Consider the following 23,170-nt stretch of genomic DNA (forward strand, 5'->3'; position numbering starts at 1 on the left):
TTCGCAGGTGCCTCACGGCTGAGGAGTAGCTATTGTTGTGACCGTGGACACCATCATCGTGGCCAGCGAAGTAGTGATGGTGGTCGACAAGGTCTACTGGATGGTCGGAGCCTTTGTCTACGTGGACACTGTTGACAAAGTCGTTCAGGCCGGCCGAGCTGCCGATGAGGATGATGATGATGATGATGATGATGGTGGTGGTGGTGTCGCCGCCGATGGGGGCAGCAAAGCTCCACCTTTCAATCTTTCCTTCAATGCCTTATCTGCTGACAGTAAGCAGAGTTTGGACAAAGTCAAGGACTTTCTCCTAGAGGGAACATCCCTCACCGGTAAGCTTGCCGTGAATTGTTGACGGCGACCTTGTACTTCCCGCACTGGGCCCCGCAGCTGCAGCGAACCCAGTGGCATCCAAGTCATGCAGCCTGGCCTTCCTTTGAACCCCTGTGGGCAGGGCGTCCTCAAAGCACCTCAACCTCTTTTCTGAGGGAATTTGCTCCTTGGACTGGCCGGTCCTGGGTGAAGTGTGACCATGCCCTGAAGCAGAGTCAGAGGCCTTACCCGCCCGATTTCAACCAGGTCATTTCATCTTTTTTGAAAATCCCCAGCAGACCTTGCATCCCTCCTCCTCATGGTCTGTATGCAGGCAATACAGACCGTGCTTTACTCAATGGCCGACATGCTACTTGCTGGCTTTATAACTTGCTGTTGTGGCTAGGTTAATATATTTCACATGTTTAACATACAGAGAAAATGACCTGTATGCATTTAGTTGTGCTTGCCCTTTAGGGCTCTAGGATCAGTACCTTCCTAAGAAGGCCGCTAAATTGGTCTCTGAGTGTCACAAAGGCGGAAATGCAAGAGGGACTATGTTCCGCGCTGGGTGTTTATCTAGTTTTACAGTATTGAACCTCAGGGTTTTGAGAGGTACTGTCTGACAGTGTACCTGGCGGCAGGAAGTGCCCATACTGGGTTCACTGAGGACTTTAGCTGCACAACAAGGTAAGAGTACCTGAGGAGTAGGTTATGAGTCAACATGGAGGTGTTTGGGATACAGCGTACAGGGTATGTCTCGTAATTTGTTGGGCAAACCCTGCATTTTGTTTTCCATTGTAGGTCACGATGACCTATGGGCATCTGAATATCGAACGCTACATTAAAGACAGCGTTCCTTTGTTGCTTACAAAAAGCCGGAAGTGGCACAGGATATAACTGAGTGCCTTAAAGGTGCGTACACTCGGGCGGTTGATATTCAGTTTTGGCATATGGTGGTAGTCAGGATTATTTTACAGCATAGGTGGAGTTTCCTATGCATGTTTTTCGTGACAACAAAGTGATGTTATTCTTCATTCTTGGTGCCAGTTATAGTAAAGCCGACCTTCGGGTTGGAACATATGGACTGTCACCCTATATCTAAGTCTGGGCTAACCAACAGGACATAGAATGTTATTTAACACCAACAACCACACAGTGGCTTTTTGAGAAGCCATGAAAAGGGAATATGGCATGTTGAAGGAAGCACTTATGGATGTATGCTTAATGTGTTGCCAACTCGAAGGTGCAGCGCCGTCTGGAGCTGATACTGTGTTACAGTAGATGTCTTCTGAACGCAAGACTACTCTCTCTTAGGAGAGTAGATGTTAAAGGAGCAAGATGTAGCCTTAAATTGAATGAGGTTCGAGTTAGCTTAGCGATGGAAGAGAAAGGTTGTGTGGCTGTTTGCAACTCTGTGGTTATGAGCGTGCCTACAATATTAGAGGTGTATGAGCATTTTTTAAAGATGTTAAGGTATGGGGCAACAGTCTCCTCAAGGTTTATTTCACATTCCTTCAGATTGCTGCCTAATAACAAGGCCACTTAACCAGCCGTTGTGTCTACACTATTGAAATTGACAGCGGTAATTCCTCTGTAGGTCATTAATTTACTTATAGAATTTGACAAGTTTAAAAGTAACAGCACTCATTTTAGCTGTTTATACGGTTTCTGCAGACTCAAGTACGGAATTCGAATTGAGAAACCAGATATTGAATATTTAAGACTGAACACTGCATCAAATTAATGAGCGTCAAGAACTTGTTTTTAACATTGTCTCCCCTGAAGAAGTTCTTTGATTGGTGACTAATGATAAAAAGAACAAAACATGTTGGGTTAAAATCACTGTGAAAACTGGCAGTGTGGAGTATTAATGTATTACATTTTCACAAGACTAATGTATAGGGTTTGCTAATTGTTGAATGTATTTAGCTAGTCGAGTACATTTGTAATCAGAAGTGTATTACTAGTGGTGAATAACGAGTTTGAGCGGGTACGTTTGGACCCACTATGGTTCTCTTGTGGTGATTTTTTATTGGTCACAATACGTAGTGTATTAAAATTAGCACAGCACATGTCACTTTACTGATTACTTCTATTCATGATAGGCAATTGTTTTAAGGCGTTTATGTTTTTTTTAAACTAGGTTGTTAATAAAATATTTTAAATTTGCCTGTTGAAGTATATGGGTTGCTTCTTGAAAGAGGTATCTTTTTCATTTGATCACAGTGTTGGTAATTGAGTTATTGTGTACTTTGGGCACTAAAGAAACAATATAGTGGCATTGGTATTGTTTGTTTTTGTTAATAAGTGGTTCAAACCAGGGTATGATCCCAATGTCCTTATCCACCCTGAGTCTCTCCTAGGTTTTTACTGGTGACCCTACACCACCTCTTTTGCTGAGGTAATGAATGGCCACTGTGTTGTCCATCATGATCAGGATGTTCTTCCCCTATATGGATGGCAAAAAAAGCCATCAGTGCTAGTCTGATTGCCCTAAGCTCCAAAAGGTTTGTGTAGTCTGGATTCTGATGGCGACCACATTCGGCTGATCGTTAGATCGTTCAGGTGGGCTCCCCAGTGCATGAGGGAGGAATCAGACTTCCATCTCTGGCCAAGGTTGCCAAAAAGGTCCCCCCTAATAGGAGATCCAGCGCAACCTTGCTCAGGACCTGAAGGTCCGTCACCTTGCCTGAGAATTGGGACCATTGGGATCTGAGGGCCCAATGGAGGGAATTCATCCTTCGTCGAGCCTCTGGCACCACGAAAATTAAGGATGCCATGAGACTGAGCAACCTGACAAAATCGAAAGCAGGAAGATGTAGGGCGTTCTGAAATCTAGTCACCGTCTGCAAGTCATGTTGAACCCTCAACTCGGAAGGCAAAGCCTTCCAGTGTAAGAGTCCAGGACTGCTCCAATGAATTGAAGCTTTTGGGAAGGTGTCACCTGGGACTTCTTGAAGTTGAGGCAGAAGAACAAGTTACTTTCTTACCTGGTAACGTTCTTTCGATGGGATGGTCCGACGACGTATTCCATATCTATGACATGTAATCACCACAGCTGTGCTGCTTCGGAAACTTTTCCGGCGTCTGCGTCCTGCGTCTGCGTCCTGCGCCGATGACGTCGATGCGCCGACGTCGAGGACCTCCTCCGACGTCCGACGTCATCCGATGTGATAAGTAGGACGCACGACGCCCGTAGCCTCAGTTGTAGTTTTTTCCCCCCAGAACGTGTGACATAAGTCAACTGCCAGTCAGACACAAAGCCTTGCTGAACGTAAGCTGCAATCGCAAAAGAAATTCTGCAGCGGGGAAGGCAGGGCGGGAGCGATATGGAATACGTCGTCGGACCATCCCATCGAAAGAACGTTACCAGGTAAGAAAGTAACTTGTTCTTCGAGGGGATTGGGTCCTCCGACGTATTCCATATCTATGACAGACTCCCAAAGCAGTACCAAAACAAGGAGGAGGGAAAGAATTTAGAAGCAAAATTTTAGAATAGCCAATCAAATAGCCGAGCAAAGGACCGCCTTGCCAAAGGCCAGATCCTGCCCTCTGATGGAATCGAGGGAATAATGCCGTACAAATGTATGTACTGAAGCCCAGGTGGCTGCATCACAGATGTTGCGAATAGGAACACCCCTCTGCAGGGCAGTAGATGCAGCCACACCCCTGGTAGAATGGGCCCGCAAGCCAGCCGGTGGGTCCTTACCCGCCAAGCGGTAACACTCCGAGATGGCCAAAATAATCCAGCGGGACAAAGTCTGTTTCGTCACAGCTTGCCCCAAACGCTTTCCAGCGTAACCAATAAAGAGTTGAACGTCCACTCTGACCCGGGACATGCGTGAACCATAAAAGCTTAAAGCTCTCCTAGGATCAAGCCTATGGAGCCTCTCCTCTTCCTTACCAGGATGCGGAGGAGGATAGAATGCCGGAAGAACAACCTTCTGGGCTAAATGAAATTCCGTCACTACCTTCGGAAGAAAAGAAGGACGAACTCCAAGGACAACCCTGTCCTTGTGAAAAACAGTGAAGGGTGGCTTAACTGAAAGTGCCTGTAACTCACTCACTCTGCGAGCGGAAGTAACCGCAACTAAAAACACAGTTTTCAGAGTTAACAGCCTCAAAGGGCAAGAATGTAAAGGCTCAAACGGAGCACCCATAAGAAACCTAAGAACAAGGTTTAAATCCCAACCGGGCACCAGGAAAGGTGACGGAGGAAACACATTAGTGAGCCCTTTCAGAAACTGTGAAATTAAAAGGGATTTTAAAGTAAGAACACTCTTCAGACGAGCGCTTAAAGATGGACAGCGCCGCCAGGTAACCTTTAATGGTACCCACTTGCAAGCCCCTGTGGGCCAGAGAAAGCAAAAAGGACAGAACCATGGGGATGTCACATGCAAAAGGATCCACATTCAGAACTCTGCACCAGTCGCAGAACTTACGCCAACGGCAACGGTACAGAGACTTCGTTGCTGGCCTACGGGCCGAAAGCAACACCTCCATCACGTCTTCAGGGAGGTCCCAATCCATATACCTCAACCTTTCAGAAGCCAAGCGTGAAGGTTGAGGGATCCGACCTCTGGATGGAGAACCTGACCCCCCTCCCGTGAGAGAAGATCGTCTCGGTAGGGAAGACGACGTGGAGGGCAGATGGACAAGTCGAGAAGGTCCGGGTACCACGTCCTCCGAGCCCACGCCGGAGCAATGAGGATCATCCGGGAACCGAACTTCCGTAACCTCCGCAGCACTTGCGGGAGGACGGGGACTGGAGGAAACGCGTACAGCAGCGGGAATGACCACTCCACCACGAACGCGTCTCCCAAGGCTCCTTTCGGAGGAAATTCCCGCGAGCAAAACCTTTCGCACTTCCGGTTGACACTGGAGGCGAAGAGATCCACTTGAGGGGTCCCCCAAAGGGCGAAGATCTCCAAGAGAATCTCCTGAGCCAACTCCCACTCGTGAGAGATCGCGCTCTGCCTGCTCAGAGCGTCCGCCGTCACGTTTTCGTCTCCGGCCAGATGAACTGCCGAGATCGAAACTTCCTGCTGGATGGCCCAGAACCCGAGCTGCATCGCCTCCCTGCACAGAGGAAGTGACCCTGCCCCCCCTTTTTGTTGAGGTAGTGCATGGCCACTGTGTTGTCCGTCAGGATCAGGACATTCTTTCCTCTCACAGTCGGCAGAAAAGCCTTCAGGGCTAGCCTGACGGCCCTCAGCTCCAACAGATTCATATGGAGTCTGGACTCCGACGGAGACCAACGACCGCTGACTGTCAGCCCGTTGGCATGAGCTCCCCATCCCGTGAGGGATGCATCCGTCACGATTGTCACCTCCGGCCAGGGAAGCCAAAATGGAGCCCCCTTCATCAAGTTGCCTTCGACGGCCCACCACAGAAGGTCCTGGGCGACCGAGGGCGGCACCTGAACCGGGTCCGACATCCTGCCGGAGGACTGCGACCATTGCGTCTTGAGTGCCCACTGCAAAGATCTCATTCGCAGGCGAGCCTCTGGCACCAGAAGAATGCAGGATGCCATGAGGCCGAGCAACCTCAAGAACTCGAACGCTGGGAGCGTCTGGGCCTGCTGAAACTTGTGCACCATCTGCTGAATGTGAAGAGCCCTCACCTGGGGAGGAAAACACTGCCCCAGGGAAGTGTCGAGCACTGTTCCGATGTACTGGAGCCTCTGTGTTGGCGTCAAATGGGACTTCTTTAAATTGAGGGAGAAGCCCAGCCTGTGAAGGGAGTGGCAGGTGACGGACAGATGATCCAGGACTTGCTCGGGAGAGCTCCCCCGGATCAACCAATCGTCCAGGTAGGGGTAGACGTGAATCCCCCCTTGCCTGAGATGCGCTGCCACCACCACCACCACCATGAGCTTGGTGAAAACCCTCGGGGCGGAGGTCAATCCGAACGGCAGGACCCGAAACTGAAAGTGCGAGTCGCCAACCGCGAACCTCAGGTACTTCTTGTGCTTGGGATGGATCGGCACATGGAAGTAAGCATCCTTGAGGTCGAGTGACACCAACCAGTCCTGAAGCTGAAGGGCCTGGAGGACTTGAGAGAGAGTAACCATCTTGAACTTGTCCTTCCTGAGGAGTTTGTTCAAACCGTGCAAGTCCATGATGGGTCTCAATCCCCCGTCTTTCTTGGAAATCAAAAAATAAGGGGAATACCATCCCTTGTTCCTCTCCGCTACAGACACCAGTTCTATAGCGCCCTTCTCCAGCAGGGCTTGAATTTCCTGCGCAAGGAGCGGATCCGGACACTTCAAAGAGAGGTTCCCCGGTGGATTGTCGCGAGGCCTGTGCCGAAAGGGAAGACAGTAGCCGTGGGTTATGATCTCCAGAACCCATACATCCGAAGTAATGGCTTGCCACTCTACAAGATGCTGCGCCAGCCTTCCCCCAACCGGCGAACCATGGGACCTGGCCTCATGACTGAGTAGGAGCGGCTGCGGCGTTACCTGAGGGCAAAGAGGCAACTGCCCGAGCGGCCTTGGCACCACGGGTACCCTGTCGTCCACCTCCGGTACCCCTGCGTTGGCCTCTTTGACTGCCAGCTCCCCTCGCTTTACTGAAGGACGAGTAATAGCGAAAGGAACCACCCCTCCACTGCTGTCCCCCAGGACGAAAAAGCAGAGGTTGGCGAACTGCAGCGCCCAACGACTTCGCGGCAGCTTTTGATGTCTGCAACCTCTCAAGGCTCTCGTCAGCCTTGCTGCCAAAAAGGTGTTCACCGTCAAAGGGCATGTTGAGGAGCCGGGACTGCACATCAGGAGCAAACCCCGACTTCCGCAACCACGCAAACCTGCGTATCATGGTGCTCGCCGCCATGGACCTACTGACGCATTCAGCCAAGTCCAGACCCGACTGAACGGACTCACACATGGCATCCTTACCATCCTGGACCATAGCAAGGAAACCATCCCGTTCATCCCCTTCGGGAATATGTTCAGCCGCTAACGCAACACAGTTCCACAGAGTGTGCGTGAAACGTGACAAGGCACAAATGGAGTTGGCCGCCTGAAGCGCCATACCACCAGAAGAAAACACTTTCTTCGCCCAGCCATCAAAACGTTTGTCGTCCCTATCAGGAGGGATGGTAGGGTACGACGCCTGCTTTGCCGGGGCCGTGGCCGCCTGCACCACCAAACTTTCCGGAGTGGGGTGCCTGGTCAAGTAGCAGGGGTTGCTACTGGCTGGACGGTATTTACGCGACAAGGATCTGCCCACCGCCGGGAGACTCTCCGGAGCAGTCCAAGCCGCCGCCACCCTTCTCTGTAAAGCCATATGGAACGGCAGTACCGGGTCAGTTGGGGGACCAACATCAAGGATGTCCGTCAGATCATCCTGCACAAACTCCCCTGGGGGAGCAGACCATCCCAGATACTCAGACACCCTAGCCATAAGGCGCCGGTACGAGGAATCGGCATGGGAGCCAGGCTCAGGCCTACAAAATTCCACCTCCGGAGAGGTGTCCAGTCCACTGGCATCATGCAGTGACTGCCTCAAATCGTCAAACTGACTATGGCCCGAGACAATTTCATCTGGCACCCGACTAGGAACCAGGCCATCAGAATCCTCATCCGCCTCTGAAATATATTCCAGGTGGCGAAAAGGCACCCGAGAGTGCTTGCTCTTAACCAGAGCCTTCCTAGGGGGTACACCCGTGACACGGGGCACCTCCGACACGAAAGGCGTCGATGGCGTCGAGCGAATCGGCGCCGACGTCGAGAAAACCAGCAACGGCGCCGAGAGGATCGGCGTCGACGTCGAGAGGATCGGCGTCGACGTCGAGGAAATCGGCGTCGACGTCAGATGCAGCGCCTCCAGTATCGGCGGCGTCGACACAGCCCTCGAAGCCGGAGCCTCGAGAAAGCCTGTCGACGCCCTCGACGCCTCAGACGTCGATGTCTTCCTCGAAGACTTCACAGGAGCACACGGTCTCGAACGCGTCGAGGACCGGGACCTGGAACGGGTACGGCGAGAACGAGCCTCCTTGTCCGAACGGGACCGCTCCCGTGACTCGTGCCGACCACTCTTGCGAGCGGTGTCTCTCGACCTCTCACGGCCGACCCCACTCGGGGGCGCGGACGGCTGAGTACTCTGCGACTCAAGAATCGCCAACATTTTCTTCCTGAAGGAAGCCCATTCCTCCGGCGTCGCACGGCTGGTGGGGTAACCGACGTGCCGTGCAGAATCCTCGGAAGAGGACCTGGAAGGCGACCGGTGACGGCGCTTCCGAGAATGCCTCGAAGAGGCTGAGGAGTGGCGAGACCCACTCCTAGAAGAAGACCGACGAGACTTCCGACGATGACGCGGAGAGTCACCCCTCGAATCATCCGTCGAAAGCCCCGCCGACTTCGACTTCCGGGGCTTGGACACCCGACCTACCGACAACAACTTCTTACGTTCGCGTAAGGCTTTGGACGTGAGCGACTGGCAGTCGATACAGTCATCCGTGTCGTGGGCCTCCCCGAGGCACCAGAGGCAGGCGTCGTGCGAGTCAGTCACCGACATCTTGGACCCACACTCCCCGCACTTCTTAAAGCCCGGACGCGGGGTTGAAGACGAAGTGGAAGACATCGCCGAAGGAAATTCACAAACGAACAGGTTCGAAGAACCAGAAAGAACAGAACTCCAAAGAGTCGAGGCTTAGAACCGAGAAACACGAAGCAACACGTTCGCGGAAAAAACGGAACTGAGGCTACGGGCGTCGTGCGTCCTACTTATCACATCGGATGACGTCGGAGGAGGTCCTCGACGTCGGCGCATCGACGTCATCGACGCAGGAAAAGTTTCCGAAGCAGCACAGCTGTGGTGATTACATGTCATAGATATGGAATACGTCGGAGGATCCAATCCCCTCGAAGCCCAGTTCATGCAGAGTGGCAGGTGCTTTTGGGATGTTCCAAAGCTTGTTTGGGAAAACAACCTCTGATAAGCCAATTGTCTAGGTAGGGAAAGATGTGAATCCCTGCCTTCCTCAGATCCGCAACCACCAATGCCATCAACTTGGTGAAGACTCTCAGGGTGGAGGTTAGTCCAAAAGGTAGTACTTGAAACTGAAATTGGGAGCTGCCAATGGTGAACTTCAGGTACTTCCTGTGTTTGGGATATATAGTCACATGAAAATAAGCACCGTGAAGATCGAGTGATACCATCCAGCCATGGAGCTGAAGGGCCAGGAGGATCTGCGCAGGAGTGATCATCTTGAATCTATCCTTCCTGGGGAACTTGTTCAGGTGTCTCAGGTCTAAGATGGGTCACAGTCTTCGTTTTTTCTTGGGCACCAGAAAATAAGTGAAGTACCAACCCTGGTATTGCTCGCTACAGGTACTCTTTCCATGGCACCTTTCTTCAGGAGGGTCTGGGTCCCGAAGAGATTGCTCAAAGGGACAATCTGGCGGCCTTTTCAAAAATGGGAGACAGTAGCCTTGAGCTACTGTCTGCAGTGCTCAAGCATCTGAAGTAATGTGTTGCCATTCTTTGAGATGCCGAGTTAACCTGCTACCCACCAGAGTTTTGTGAGTGAAGCACTCAGTGATTTTCGGGATGTGGCAGAGGGTAATAAGGAAGTGACTGAGCTGTTCTTCCTCCATGGCCTCTTGTGCCATGTGGAAACCTCATTTGCCCTCTTTGGGAAGACTAGCCTCTTCTTCTCTGTCCAAATGAAGAGTAGAACATCATGAGTTACTCACCGTAGTGACTAACGTACTCCTAATCCATAGTCCCCTTTCCTCCATACTGCATGGGCATCCCTTGCTAGGGACGGGAGACTGAGCCTTTTTCACCAGAAACACTCTATCCCCCCCTTTAAATTTAGAGGCACGGCCCCAGGAGCATGCGCTCCCCTGACTTTGCCCACCAGCGCCACTCCTCAGCACCCATTGACACGTCAACAATATTACCATTGCCTAATGACACCAGTTTTATTAGGGGGGAGGCAGTTGGGACGCATGTCGGAAAGGGTACTATGGACTAGGAGTATGTTGGTCACTACGGTGAGTAACTTATAATTACTCCAACGTCCTGTCCCCTTTCCTCCATACTGTATGGGCGATTACAACTGAATGTAGCCCCAGGGTGGAGAGGTGACCCTCATTAAGAAAACAAGTTCCTTAGTACTGCCTGTCCAAATGCTACATCTGACCTAGAGCCGGCATCCAAACAGTAGTGTTTACCGAAGGAGTGGCCCATGTGGCTGCCCTCCTGATGACCTGCCATGGAACGTGCCTCTGGAATGCGACTGCCATGGCCTTGGCCCTAACAGCATTTGCATGCATGTTTCCCGGAAGCATCTTGTGCTGCCCTTCATAGGCCTCCTTGATGGCCGAAACCATCCACCTTGCTATTAGGCCTTAGATGCCTGATATCCTGGCCTTGATCTCCCCCGAAGGTGATGAAGAGAGCATCTGATTTGTGGAAGCTCTTGGTCCTGTCCAGATAGAATTTCAGGGTGCGCCTGACATCCTGACCGTGCTAAACCCTCTGAGCATCGTCCTTAGGGTCCGCGAAGAAGGTAGGTAACACTATCTCCTTATTAAGTTGGGACGCAGACACAACTTTAGGCAGGAATGCGTGTTGCGTTCCAAGGACCACCTGGTCTCTGTGAAAGGTAGTGTAAGGCTCTGAGGCGACTAGGGCCTGAATCTCGCGGACCCTGTGTGCAGACGTAAGACCCACCAGATGGGCTGTCTTGATTGTGACCAGCCTGATGTCCATGGATGCCATTGGCTCTAAAGGCTTGTGCGCCAGGGCACCCAACATAACATTAAGGTCCCACACAGGGTGCAGCTTTTTAATAGGGGGTAGAGCCTGGTAAGGCCCTCCAGATGCCTTTTAACCACCGTGTTGGCGGATGAAAACACCTCCTCTGAGTTCCGGTAGGTTCTGATGGCCGCCAACTAGGTGCAACATGTGTCTACTTGCACTCCTGAGTGTGTGAGATGTGCAGAGGAGGATAGTATATCGTCTAATGAGCATGTGAGAGGATCTACCTCCTTGGACTCTGCCCAGTGGAAAAACCTAGTCCACTTGCTTTTGTACTAGCTCCTGGTAGCATTGCTCCTAGCACCCTGTTTGATGTCTCGGTTAGCCTGCAAAAGATGCAGATGCTTAGATGCAACCTGTTCAGGAACCATGCTGCAATCGCTAGCTTCTGCGGGGCGGATGACTGTGCCCCCCTGCTGCGACAGATGAGCTGGGCCCAGTGGAAGGTGCATCTGAGATTGGTCCGTCAAGCTGAGCAGCTCTGAAAACCAGGGCCTCACCGGCCACCACAGAGCCATCCGAATGACGCTGAGGTGCTGGGACTCCCTTAGCTTGCAGATCACACTGTGTACCATTGGAGTGGGAGGGAACGGATATGCGTTCATGCCATTCCACTGTATCTGTAATGCATCTCCCAGGGAGCCCGGACCCTGACCCTGCATGATGCGAACTGAGGGTACTTCCTTTTGTGCTATGTGGCGAAGAGGTCCACTTGAGGATGACCCCATCTGTTGAAGATTCCCCCTGTAGGACCTGATCATTCAATTGCCATTCATAATTGTCGTTACCCAAACTGCTGAGCCTGTCTGCCTCCAGGTTGGATTCTCCTGGGAGGATCGGCCTCAAATGTATGCCGTACGCCAGGGCCCATTCCCAAATGCCGACTGCCAGGAGGGTACCTGGTGCAACCCTGCTTGTTGATGTAATACATGCTGGTGGAGTTGTCCGTCTGAATGAGGATCATTTTGCCACTGACGATCGGCAAGAACGCCTTGAAAGCCAGCCAAATGGCCTTCAGCTCCAGCCAATTAATATGGGCCTCCTGTTCCTGAAGATACCAAACTCTGTGGCCGCTGTCCTGTGTCGCCCCCAGCCCTCCAAGGAAGAGTCTGTGGTGATGGTAACCTGCGGTCTGTGTTCTACCAGATCGGGTGCTGGTGGAGAACCGGAGGAATGCTGACTAGTTCCTGATTCCATGAGGCTGCGAAGTGCAACTGCAATCTCCTCATTTGGAGCCTTGTGTAAGGCCCCGCCAGGAGAAATGCCGCCATGGTACCTAGAAGGTGCTGGTACCACCAAGCTGAGTAAACCGCTCTGCTGAGAAAATGGCTTGCTGCCCTCTTGATGGCTGCGATCTTGTCTTTAGAGGGAAAAAATCTCTTGGTTCCCGTATCCCAGATGAGTCCCAGGAAAGCCAGGCTCTGGGTAGGCTCCAGCTGTGACTTCTTGAGATGGATGGAGAATCCCAATTTGTGTAGAGTATTCATGAGGGCAGAGGTGGTGTGTTGTACCGCCTCCAGAGACCTTGCCCTGATGAGCCAGTCGTCTAGGTATCTGTATACATGGTGGCCCTGGGCCCCGAGAAGGGCTGCCACTGCATTCATAAGCCTGGTAAAAACCCTGGGAGCTGAATTGAAGCCGAAGGGTAGAACCCTGTATTGGAAATGAAAGTCCATGATCCTGAACCTCAGGACGGAACAATGGGGATGCCAAATCGGGATGTGCAGGTATGCGTCCATATCCAGGGAGCACATCCAGTCATCCTTGCTCAGTGTCTCTGCAATAAGCGCTGGGGTAACCATCTTGAACCTTTGAAGCAGAAGGGAAAAGTTCAGGGTGCAAAGGTCCAGCACAAATCTCAGGACAGTCTGGTTGTTCTTCTGTATAGCGAAAATTCTGAAGTAGAAGCCCATGCCTCACTGGGAGGCTGGGACTTCCTCTACTACCTGAACCAGTGAGCGAATTTACGCCAATAGAGTTGCCGTCCCAATCTGTGGGAGTGGAAGAGAGGAGGGTGGGGAGGGAGGAACCGGTAGGCGGTAACCCGAGGACACTACAGATAGGATCCAGGGGTCCACAAACCTTACGCGCCAATGATGTGTGGGAAGGGCAAGCCTTCCCCCCACTGGAGACACGTGAACCCAGAGGGGAGTGTCATGCCTTCTTTCCCTCTGGGGCGGAGAAGGGGGGACTGGAAGAAGCCCTTATTCCCAGCCTTGTGCTGTTTACGGCAGTGTTAACTCTGAGATCGGTCCAGCTGCCTGGACCATCGTTCTTGGAAGCCCCGGAACCCGCCGAAGGCCCGACCCTTGTTGGAACGCTGGTGTGTTTGACTGTAGGTCTTGGGCGTAGACTTTGTGAGTATGGATAGAGATTTCGCAGTTTGGGAAATGTTCTTCTTATCCAGTTCCTCGGTGGTGGAATGGAAGAGGTCGCTACCCTCGAATGCAAGGTCCAATATGCGTTCCTGTACGTCCGGGTTGAACTTGGTACCCCGGAGCCAGGCTGTCCTCATGTCGGTGGCTATACAGATGGCACAGCCTGAGGTGTCGATATGCGTCACTGTGGACTCCATGATGTCTCGTGCACCCATCTTTGCTTCTGCCAGCCCCGCCTTGAAGCGTGCCTGACTGTGTACCGGAAGTTCTGGAAGGAAGTCAGCTATTTCCCATCAAAGCCTCTGGTTAACAGCTGCGAGCATGGCATCCGGGTTAGACTGACAAAGGTACAGAGTGACGTTAGAATAGACATTTTTTCCATAAGCCTCCAAGATCTTCTCCTTGCCTAGCAGAGCAGAGGACGATGTGGCAGAGGAAGACTGCGTCTTCGAGTAGATGGAGGCCACAGCAATCACCGAGCAGCGTGGAAGAGTGTGTGCTGACAACAAGAGTGAATCCCCCTCCAATTGCCTGTACTTGGCATTGAGGCGCCTGTTGGTGGGCAGCGCTGAATGGGGTTTCAGCCATCCCTTTTTGGCCAAGGTGACAATGTCCTTCTGCATCGGGATTCCCGTTCTACAGAGTGAGGACCTCGGCCAGGACCCCTGCCACAGGCTGCTCAACCTCGGGCTGTGGAAGCCCCAAATATTCGGTCAAACCCGCAAGTCATTGATGGTGTGTCAGGGTCCTCCTCCTCATCAGTGTCCACCAGGGTGTCCGGCTGGTCAGACGCCGGGCGAGGAGTGGAGACCGGAGCCTGCTGTGGAACCGCCTGAACTGTAGGGAGGCATGGGAGCCGGAATCGCAGGACCTGGCGCGGGCAGCTGGGGCTGCGCAGGGGCCCGAGGCACCTGAGCCATAGGAGGAATGACCATGGGTGCTGGCGGAGGGACTGGAGGCAGCAAGTCTCTGATAACATCCCAAAGGATGGAGCTCCTCTGAGGAGATCTCATAAGAGCGAGTAACTTCTAAAAAAACCTGTCCTCAGAGGCTGGCAGGTGGTCTTGACGGGGTAGCAGGCAGCTGCTGGGGCGTGTGCGTACCCTGCTTTCCTGGTTGCAGGGGATATCAGCCCTGCGACGCTGAAGGATAAGCCGTAGGCCACGTACCTTATGACAACCAGTCCCACCTGGACACCTTCTCCTACCTGCTCCCCGAACAGGAATGGTGTCGGACGAGCAGCCATCTTGTCTGGCACAGCTGGCTTTTTTTTTAGCTGTGTGCCATGTGCCTGCGTTGTGGTGCCTGGCTCACTGGTACCGGCCTACTCCTGAACTCTTGGTGGTGGAGCATGAAGCCTACCCTGCACCTCAGGTCGAGGCTTGGCGCCCTCAGCTGAGTCGCTGCTAGTGCTGCGGGCAGGCGCCCCCTCAGACATATGTCCAGTAATAGGACATTGCCCCTGGGGTCGACACCCGGTAAAAACCTTGCGGTCCCTCAGCACTGTCTCCGGAAGGATCTAGTGACCCATCAGCCTGGCGGCTGGTAGCGGAATGAGCCTCAGTATCCGTGCTGGTGTGAGAACCTGAACGGTCCCTCTCGCTCAGACGTTTCCTCAGGAAGGAGTCGCCCTTGCCGGGTGCAATGGAAAAAAGCGGCCCTATCTTGGGCCTTGTTCTCTGTCTGACGAAGTTCTTCAAGTCCTCTGGAGGTGACTTCTCGAAGAGCTCCCTACACCGAGAAGAGTTTTTCTGGTGAAAAAGGTTCTGTCTCCCGTCCCTAGAGAGGGACGACCATACAGTATGGAGGAAAGGAGACGGGACGTAGGAGTACAAAAAGAACACCCTCTCCAACTCTGGGAAGGCAGTCGTTGCTGTTGATGGATGGCTGCATCCAAAGGATTTTTCAGCCGCTTTAGAAGCTTGCAGCTTCTCTAAGCTTTAGTCAGACTTTGTACCAAAGAGGTTTGAACCATGGAAGGGCATGTCCAAAAGTCTTGACTGGACATCAGGAGAAAATCCAGATTTGTGCAGCCATGCAAGTCTTCTTGTGACTGTACTCGTGCCCATAGATCTAACACCAGAGTCAGAAGTATCCAGTCCCGATTGGAGAGACTGACATGCAGCCTCGTTAAAATCAACATTGTTCAAAAAGCCATCCCTCATTTCCCCCTCAGGAATATTTTCAGCCGCTTGGGAGACAACAACCCACAAAGTGAATATGTATGCGACTAATGTGTAAGACTCATTCATAGCCTGAAGTACCATACTCCCAGCACCATACTTCCAGCAGAGGACACCCTTTTCCCTATCATACTTATCATCCCCATCAGATGGGATGGTTGAATAAGGAGCAGCTTTAGGAGGTGGAAGTAGCCACTTGTACTACCACTCTCAGGAGTAGGGTGCCTGGAGGGAAAATCAGGATCAATAGCCAATGGCTTATATTTTCTTACCAGTTTCTCTTGTTGACAGCATGAGTGGTATCCAGCTTCTGCCAAGTTTCCAAATTATTGTTCTCGAGTGCAGATTGGGAGGGCAGTGCAGCCTCTTTGGGTGGTCCTTTGCCCAGGATAGCTTTAAGGTCATCTTGTACTATATCCTTTGCAGGATATCCCCCAACACACAAATCCAGTGACCTTGTTAATCACTGACCTGTATGCTGCACTTGGATGAACAATTGAGTCAGGTGAACCAAATTCCACTTCTGGGGAAGTACTCAAATCACTGGCTTCCTTAATGCAAGTAGCCAAGTCATCCATTACAGATTCCTCAGAAAAGAGTTCCTCTGGGACATTGGGAGTGTCAAAATATTCATACCCGAAGGGTATAATGCCTTGATGCTCTTACTCGTCAAAAATGTATCCAAACGATTTAAAGAAGTCTTTCTTCGACAATGGTTTGAAACCCAAAGGAGGATTGGGGGATGATTTAGATGGCTTCAACACTGAAGACCCACATCGAGTCCTTTGACAATGAAGTGGAAGCCTTTGGCTTCGATGCTTCTCTTGCGGTTGACACCTCTTGGGAAGGCATCTCAGAAAGCTTCTGACCCTTCCCTTGGGTTCACGAGTCGGAGCCTTTAATGACTCCCTGCTAGCTTTAGGAGGCGAATTGGGGTAGTTGGCCTTTTTTTGGCTCTTTCAAGGGACCAGGAGGGGACGATTGAGAAAATGCCTTTTTTCGGATGGAATTCTTTCCAATCTGCTGCTGAGGCAGACTTGTCTGGGAAACGTACGTTCTCTTGTGGGGCAAGGAATCTGAAGAATGATGGTGCCTCTTCTTGGATTTTCTTCGAGAAGACGAAGAGTGATGTTTCTTCGACCTTTGAGGTGACTTATCTCTAACTCCCATCTTCTGGATTTCCTCTACGAATGAGTAGAGGACAGGGATTTTGACAAAGACCAACCTAAGGTGAGCTTCGTCTTCCTCGCTTTCAAGGCCTTGCTAGTCATGGACTGACCAGAACCACAGTCGTCCACTTTGAGCTCTTTACCGAGACACCTGTGCGGATCTGTGATTTTCAAGTCACAATCCGCACACCTCTTGAAACCAGTCTTCAGAGAATACATACTCTAAGATAACAGAACTATGCAGGAGAATAGAATCGCTGAGCCGAGACGCCGAGGGACTTCGACTCGACAACGCATGGTGCCCTCTGCTGTCAAAAATGTTTTCCGAAGCTGCAAGCAGGATATCGGTATATCAAAGATGAAAAATCCATGGGAGAACACAATCCATTAAAAAGCTCTTCTGGAAAAAGCGGCCATGGATCTCATCCCTCCATATGAGGTAAACAAGGGTATTTAGTCTGTGCACTTCCTTGTTCCAAAGAACAACAAGTCCAAATGCCCAGTACACGATTTAAGACCGGCAAACGCCTATGTCGAACCTCAGGATTACAACATTGCTGGAAGTCAATTTGCTTGCTCAACAGGGGAGACTACATGGCAACACTGGATATGAAAAATTTACACTTTCATATTTCAATGTTGCCAGCTCACAGAACATACCCATGATTCAAGGTGAGGTACATACACTACTAATTCAAAGTTCTCCCCTTCGGGACTGTTGACCCCCTCAGGTCTTACAAAGGTAGTACCAGTAGTAGCGGCACACCTACGCAGACAATCACAGTGCACCCTTATCTGGACGAATGAATCATCACAGGAGGTACAACACAAATGGGTCAGCAGAATACGTACGCGAGAATAAACCTCCCGCAAGAATAAACCTCCTGCATCAACTAGGGTTTTCTAGCAACGAGAAAAAGTCAAGCCTAGCTTCCAGTCTGATGAAACAGTTTCTAGGAGCTATAATTCGGACAAAGGACACTTTGATCTTCCCCTCCAATGAGAGGGTCCAAAGCATTCTGCTACAGATCCCATGTTATACAGCCGGTCCACAACAGTCCGGAAAGTGCTGCGCCTTCTTGGTATGATGGCATCATGCATCTTCATTGTGCCATATGCAAGGCTACAAATACTTCCAATGCAGTTACAGTTAGCGAAACAATGGTCGCAGGGGCACAGGAATTGGGACGATCTAGTGGTAGTTTCGCAGACTGTGGTGTCAGAACGTCAATGGTAGACAAAGGAGAACTTGTTAAAGGGAAAACCCTTTGTCAACCCGTCAACACAGGACACAATCACAGCACAGCTAGGGCTTGCAAAATCTACTAGCCAACTAGCATTGGTAAGTAGTTTTTATGAAGGCGGAGTACCATTTGCATGATACTCTACCTTGCTGGCAAGTATGGGGTTGTTAGAAACTTATTTTCCATTTACTGGAAAATCTTTGCAGTAAATGACAAATGCAAGTTTCACTGTGCATGCTTGGCAGCATTGCACCAAATATGAATCGTGTTTATAGCGACATGCACCATTTTACAAAAAGCACTGGTAAACATTTTGTCACCAGTCCCGTTGGAGCAAGTGAATTCTCTTGCGTCAAGTATGTAAACTAAGGAACTTGCCCCTCAGGTCTTGTGGGTTTTTTAACAATTTGCAAGGCCTGACAAACATCGCTTTCAGGTTGGGGAGAGCATTACATCCACCATACAGCGCACAGCATGTGAACACAAATACTAACAAAGAAGCACTTTAATGTCCTAGAGCTGCAAGCAGTGTACAAGGCACTACAAGCTTCCCAGCATCATTTAGCAGGTAAGAATGTACTTATTATAATGGACAGCACCCTAGTATTTTACACTGAGAAATCTTTCCCAACAAAGCGCAAAGAGAAAGCAGTCCATTGGGAAAGGCACATGCAACCAGATATTCACGCAATACAGACAGTTTTGCTAATTTTCTGGTTCCACTAGAAATTAAAGCTTTGCTATTGACATTCGTACCTCAGTGCTAAAGGTGAGATCATAGCCAAGAGTGGAGACGTCATTTTCCAGAAGATAGACAAGACCCTGATAGAAGTGGTAATCCTCACTCTCCATGTCAGTATACCTGTGAAAAGAGACAAGTGAAGCAACAGTAGAAGCAAAATGAAACTGCATCAGCTAGCAATTGCTCTGTTCATCACCCTAGCATTACATAGGTCTGTTTTTACAGTTGACTCCTTCAATATGTTTGCCTAATCATGGACAACCTTCCAAGGAACTGCCACATACAATTAAATTTGGATCCTCTATTGGTTTCTTATACTTCAATTCCTGCCCACTGAGCAGTGCTTGTGAAAGTTCATGTAAAACTTTAAATGTTACTGTTAAGATGGACAGATTTTAGGAGGCCAGCATAGTTATGATGAACAGGATGCACTAAAATGTTAGCAAAAACACAATCAAGGTACGTGTAGGAGCGGTCAAGGCAAAGCCTCAAGAGGGTGAGTAGGGACAGGGGTCATCAATGAGTTCAGACAGTATGGCACACAATTATCCAATTTAGACAGGCAGTTATAAAAAAAAAATATTAATTTATTTTAGGCCTTTTGAGTACACTGGAAAATGAATCTAACGGGTAGTATGTTCACACAATACTCTTACACAAATATAGAGTCATCATAGATTGTCTTAATAAACATCAGATGACATAAGCAATGCAACTAGGTTAGATGCAGTAAATTATGGCAACCAATAACAAGAGCAATAACCTAACTTGAGAAGTCCAACCCCTAAGATGAATGGGGTCTTGTGCGCAAAGGTCACAGGGTTCAATACAGTGTTTCTCACCAGTTTGAGTAATCTTAAAGTATGAAATGGGCTTGTGGCGGTGATTAGCTTCAAACCATTTCAAAGTTATTTGAACAATTTACCCAAGGAAAGGCAAGTGTTTGCCTTTCTTCCACACCCAAGGCAAACCCGGGAGGGGGTGGAGGTGTTTGAATTTCCCACCCAGGTTCGACGAGCAAAGCGGAGTGGACTGGAGATAGGTTACAAAGGAACTTTGTTAGAGAGAATTCTCATTATATGGCTAATTTCCCTCCCCTAGTGAGTCGCCCAGCTTTGCTGGATTTCTGGAGTTTTTCCACTTGGTAAGAGTGTGCCTTTTTCCCCACTCCTACCTGGGTTTTGTTATGTGCATTTCTACTGTTGTGTGGTCTTGGACTCTGGAGCACACCACTCCAAGAGCCCAAACTACTTGTGTGTGTTACACAGCACCCTCAGTGCGGTAACACAGGGTTGTCTTTAAGACTTCCCAATGACTTCTCTTTCTGGGGCTGACTACTGTCCCCCAGAAAGAGGTAAAGCTGCCATTAACTTTACACTTTAAAAACTACAGACCCAGTACAACTCATCTTACGTGGAGTACTGGAAACGGGTTAACTCCTACCCCTTGTTGTCTGTACCTATCTGAGCTTTGTTTTGCTCTTTTAACATTTAGACTTGGCTGGTGGCAGTGGTATCTACCCTAACTTTTCTACCGCGATTATACTATATAAACGTGGTATTGTTTTAGGCTATTATATTATATTGACCAAATACTTTTTCTTTTTGCTCTGGTTGGGTTTAATCGCCATTTCTTTTTGTTAAAGTCCTTCTTGTGTTTTACTTTGCGCGGCAAACCAGGTTTGCCTTCTTTGTTCACCGTCTTTTGGCAGGCTTCTGCTAAGAAGCCCTCCTCTAGGCGCCTGGGTGTCTAGGTGGGCTGAATGTGAGGGAGGGGTGTAGTCACCCCCTGCACAGGGTATCCCAGGAAACCCAAGTCGCACTTTGCCATGATTGGCTGAGGTGGTTGTCCGGGCTGGACAACCACCCTGCTGCGTGATTGACAGCCAGGCTGTGTGAATGGGGGATTTTTGCATAAAAGGCAGGACTCTTGGGCTGGAAGTCAGAGTCGCCACTGGAACTGCAAGGAACCGAAGAGAAGCGGAGAAGAAGACTGCTGCTGCAACTACCCCGTCCCGGTGAAGCCCTGATGCAGTCCTGAGCCATCTATCCTTGGACGACCAGAGAAGATCCAGTCCTGAGTCTTCTTCCCTTGAGCCTGGTGGGGTCAACCAGCTCGTCTTCCACAGCCAGAGGATCCCCCTTTGTGGTCGAAATCACTGCACCTTGCTGTAGTAGTCCAGATAGCCATCTGAAGAGCCTCTCCTGTTTTAAAGGAGCGCACCTTTTATTCTCCTTCGCTGCTGCTGGCCTCATCCCTGAGTGGTGTAGACCCCTCCAGACGTCGTCCTTCTCGTCTCCATGACCGAAGCTCCAGGAACAGTGGGTCTGCAGGAAACTACCAGAAACAACTGCCGTGGCACCAGCTTCTTCATTGAATAAGGTACTCTTTCTGCTTCGAGGAACTAGGGTGAATCCCTTTTCTCCTCCTCCAAGGCTTGCCCTTGTCTTCCTTCCCTCTTATAACTTTTGCTTCCTCTGTTGACAATATCCAAGTACTCCTGGCAACGTTGAATCTTGAACTGTCTGACTGTGATCCTTGACAACAGGAACCCGGTTCCACTTGACACTGGCTCCGGCATATTGACTTTTGTATTTCTGTCAGCAAGTGTTCTCTGATTCTGTCTGACTTGAAAGTATTGCCTATGTGCGTACTGGGATACGGCAGCCAGATGAACCTTGGAGGCATGAGCCAGACCAGCCTTGGGCAGCAAGAGCAGATACGGGAGGCGCTACAGCGACGTTACCGGCAGAGGATTGATAGTCTGCGCCCAGAACCATATTGTGAAGCACTTCCACTTGTGCCTGTAGCAGGACAACGTAGAAGGAGCACATGCCTTGGCCAGGATCTTCTTGCATTCCATCAGCATGGAATAGTGCCCACATTCTAGGGCTGAAGGAGGCAGGCCTTGAGGCTCAGTAATGCCGGGTTGTGGTGCAGGATAGATCTGCTTTCTCTGGAAGGTGGTCTGGAAACTGAGGCAGCTGGATGGCCGGGACAACCGACAGATGGAGAAGGTCCGAGTACCAGATCTTCCTCGGTCACGCCAGTGCGATGAGCATCATCCAGCAGTGGCACCATCGGAGTGTGTTGATCACACGCAACAGTAGTGGAATCGGAGGGAAAGCGTACAGGAAGAGACCATGCAGGGGAACGAGAAGGCATCCCCTAGACTCCTCAGCTGAGGATATCTACTGGCAACCTTCTGGCACTTGGCGTTGGCAGCTGTGGCAAAGAGGTTGATCTGGGAAAGCCCCCAGCCGCTGAAGAGGCGAGACACGTGTGCTTGATGAAGCTCCCACTCGTGACAGGACCGCAGCTCCATGCGGAGGGAGTCCGCAATGGTGTTCGATGCCGGCCAGGTGAAAGGGGACGAGGAACATGTCTTGTCTTGAAGAATGGCCTTGCGCCACAGGGACTGGGCTTACAGGTAGAGGGCGAAGGAGGACATCCTGCCCGGCTATGGGATGTAAAACATGGTGGTGGCGTTATCCGTGATGATATGCACCACCTTCCCCCGCAGCTGAGGTTGGAACGACTTGAGGGCCCAGAAGACTGCACAGAGCCCCAGAATGTTTATGTGCAGGTCCTTCTCCTGTGGGAGCCACCGTCCTCTGGCACGAGACTGTCCTGTGTGGGCTCCCTAACCTTCCAGGGAAGCATCCATGGTGACCGTGGCCTGGTATGGGGGGTCCGAAATGGAGCTCCATCTCTGTAGAGCTTGCCGGAACTCCTGAGAAAGAGTGATCTTGTCCGTCCAAGCGCCCGTGACCTGCTGCCACATGACGTTGAGACAATCCTGGAGAGGCCTCATCTGGAGCCTGCAAAAAGGGGACAAGATGGATGCAGGAGGACTTCATGTCCAACAGTGACTTGATGGAGTGACTGTTGTGAGAGACTCTGCTGAACCTTACTAGGATGACTGTCACCTTCTCCCCCGAGGGGGATGCTAAGCTTGCAACCATGTTGAGGCGGGTGCCCAGGACCAGAGCTTTCTGCAATAGCACCAAGCAAGACTTTGGATAATTGATGGACAATCCGAGAGCCCCCAGAAGGCAAATGGTCTCTGTCATGTGCTGGGTCGCCAGGGTGGGTGACCATGAGCGAATGAGCCAGCCGTCCAGTTAAGGGTACACGTGAATGCCCTTATGGCGTAGATGCCCCACCACCGGGGACAAGCACTTTGTGAACACCCCCAGCACTGCCTTCAGGCTGAATCCATACAAAGAACATTGCCAGTAAGTAATTTCTCCTTTGGCTATGTCCTCAGCCTTCTTCTCCTCCATATCCAGAGGAAGAGCCAAAGTAAACTGCTTATAATTTCACTGTGGCCTCCTGCACCCTAAGCATTCTGGGGTCAGGTGATTGGA

At 50.8% G+C, this 23,170-nt stretch overlaps 1 protein-coding gene across 5 annotated transcripts in view; it reads right to left on the bottom strand.

Moving 5' to 3' along the window:
• Positions 1–23,170, bottom strand: part of HUWE1 (HECT, UBA and WWE domain containing E3 ubiquitin protein ligase 1) — a 2,445,223-nt gene that overhangs the window by 69,317 nt on the left and 2,352,736 nt on the right. For all 5 annotated transcript variants that reach the window (XM_069645305.1, XM_069645304.1, XM_069645303.1 and 2 more), the window contains exon 79: positions 18,815–18,920. In XM_069645305.1, the coding sequence (XP_069501406.1) occupies positions 18,815–18,920 (106 nt within the window). The remainder of the gene's footprint in view (positions 1–18,814; positions 18,921–23,170) is intronic.

The sequence above is a fragment of the Ambystoma mexicanum genome, chromosome 2p (assembly GCF_040938575.1).
Source record: "Ambystoma mexicanum isolate Mex_15411 chromosome 2p, UKY_AmexF1_1, whole genome shotgun sequence".
Lineage (NCBI taxonomy): Eukaryota > Metazoa > Chordata > Amphibia > Caudata > Ambystomatidae > Ambystoma > Ambystoma mexicanum.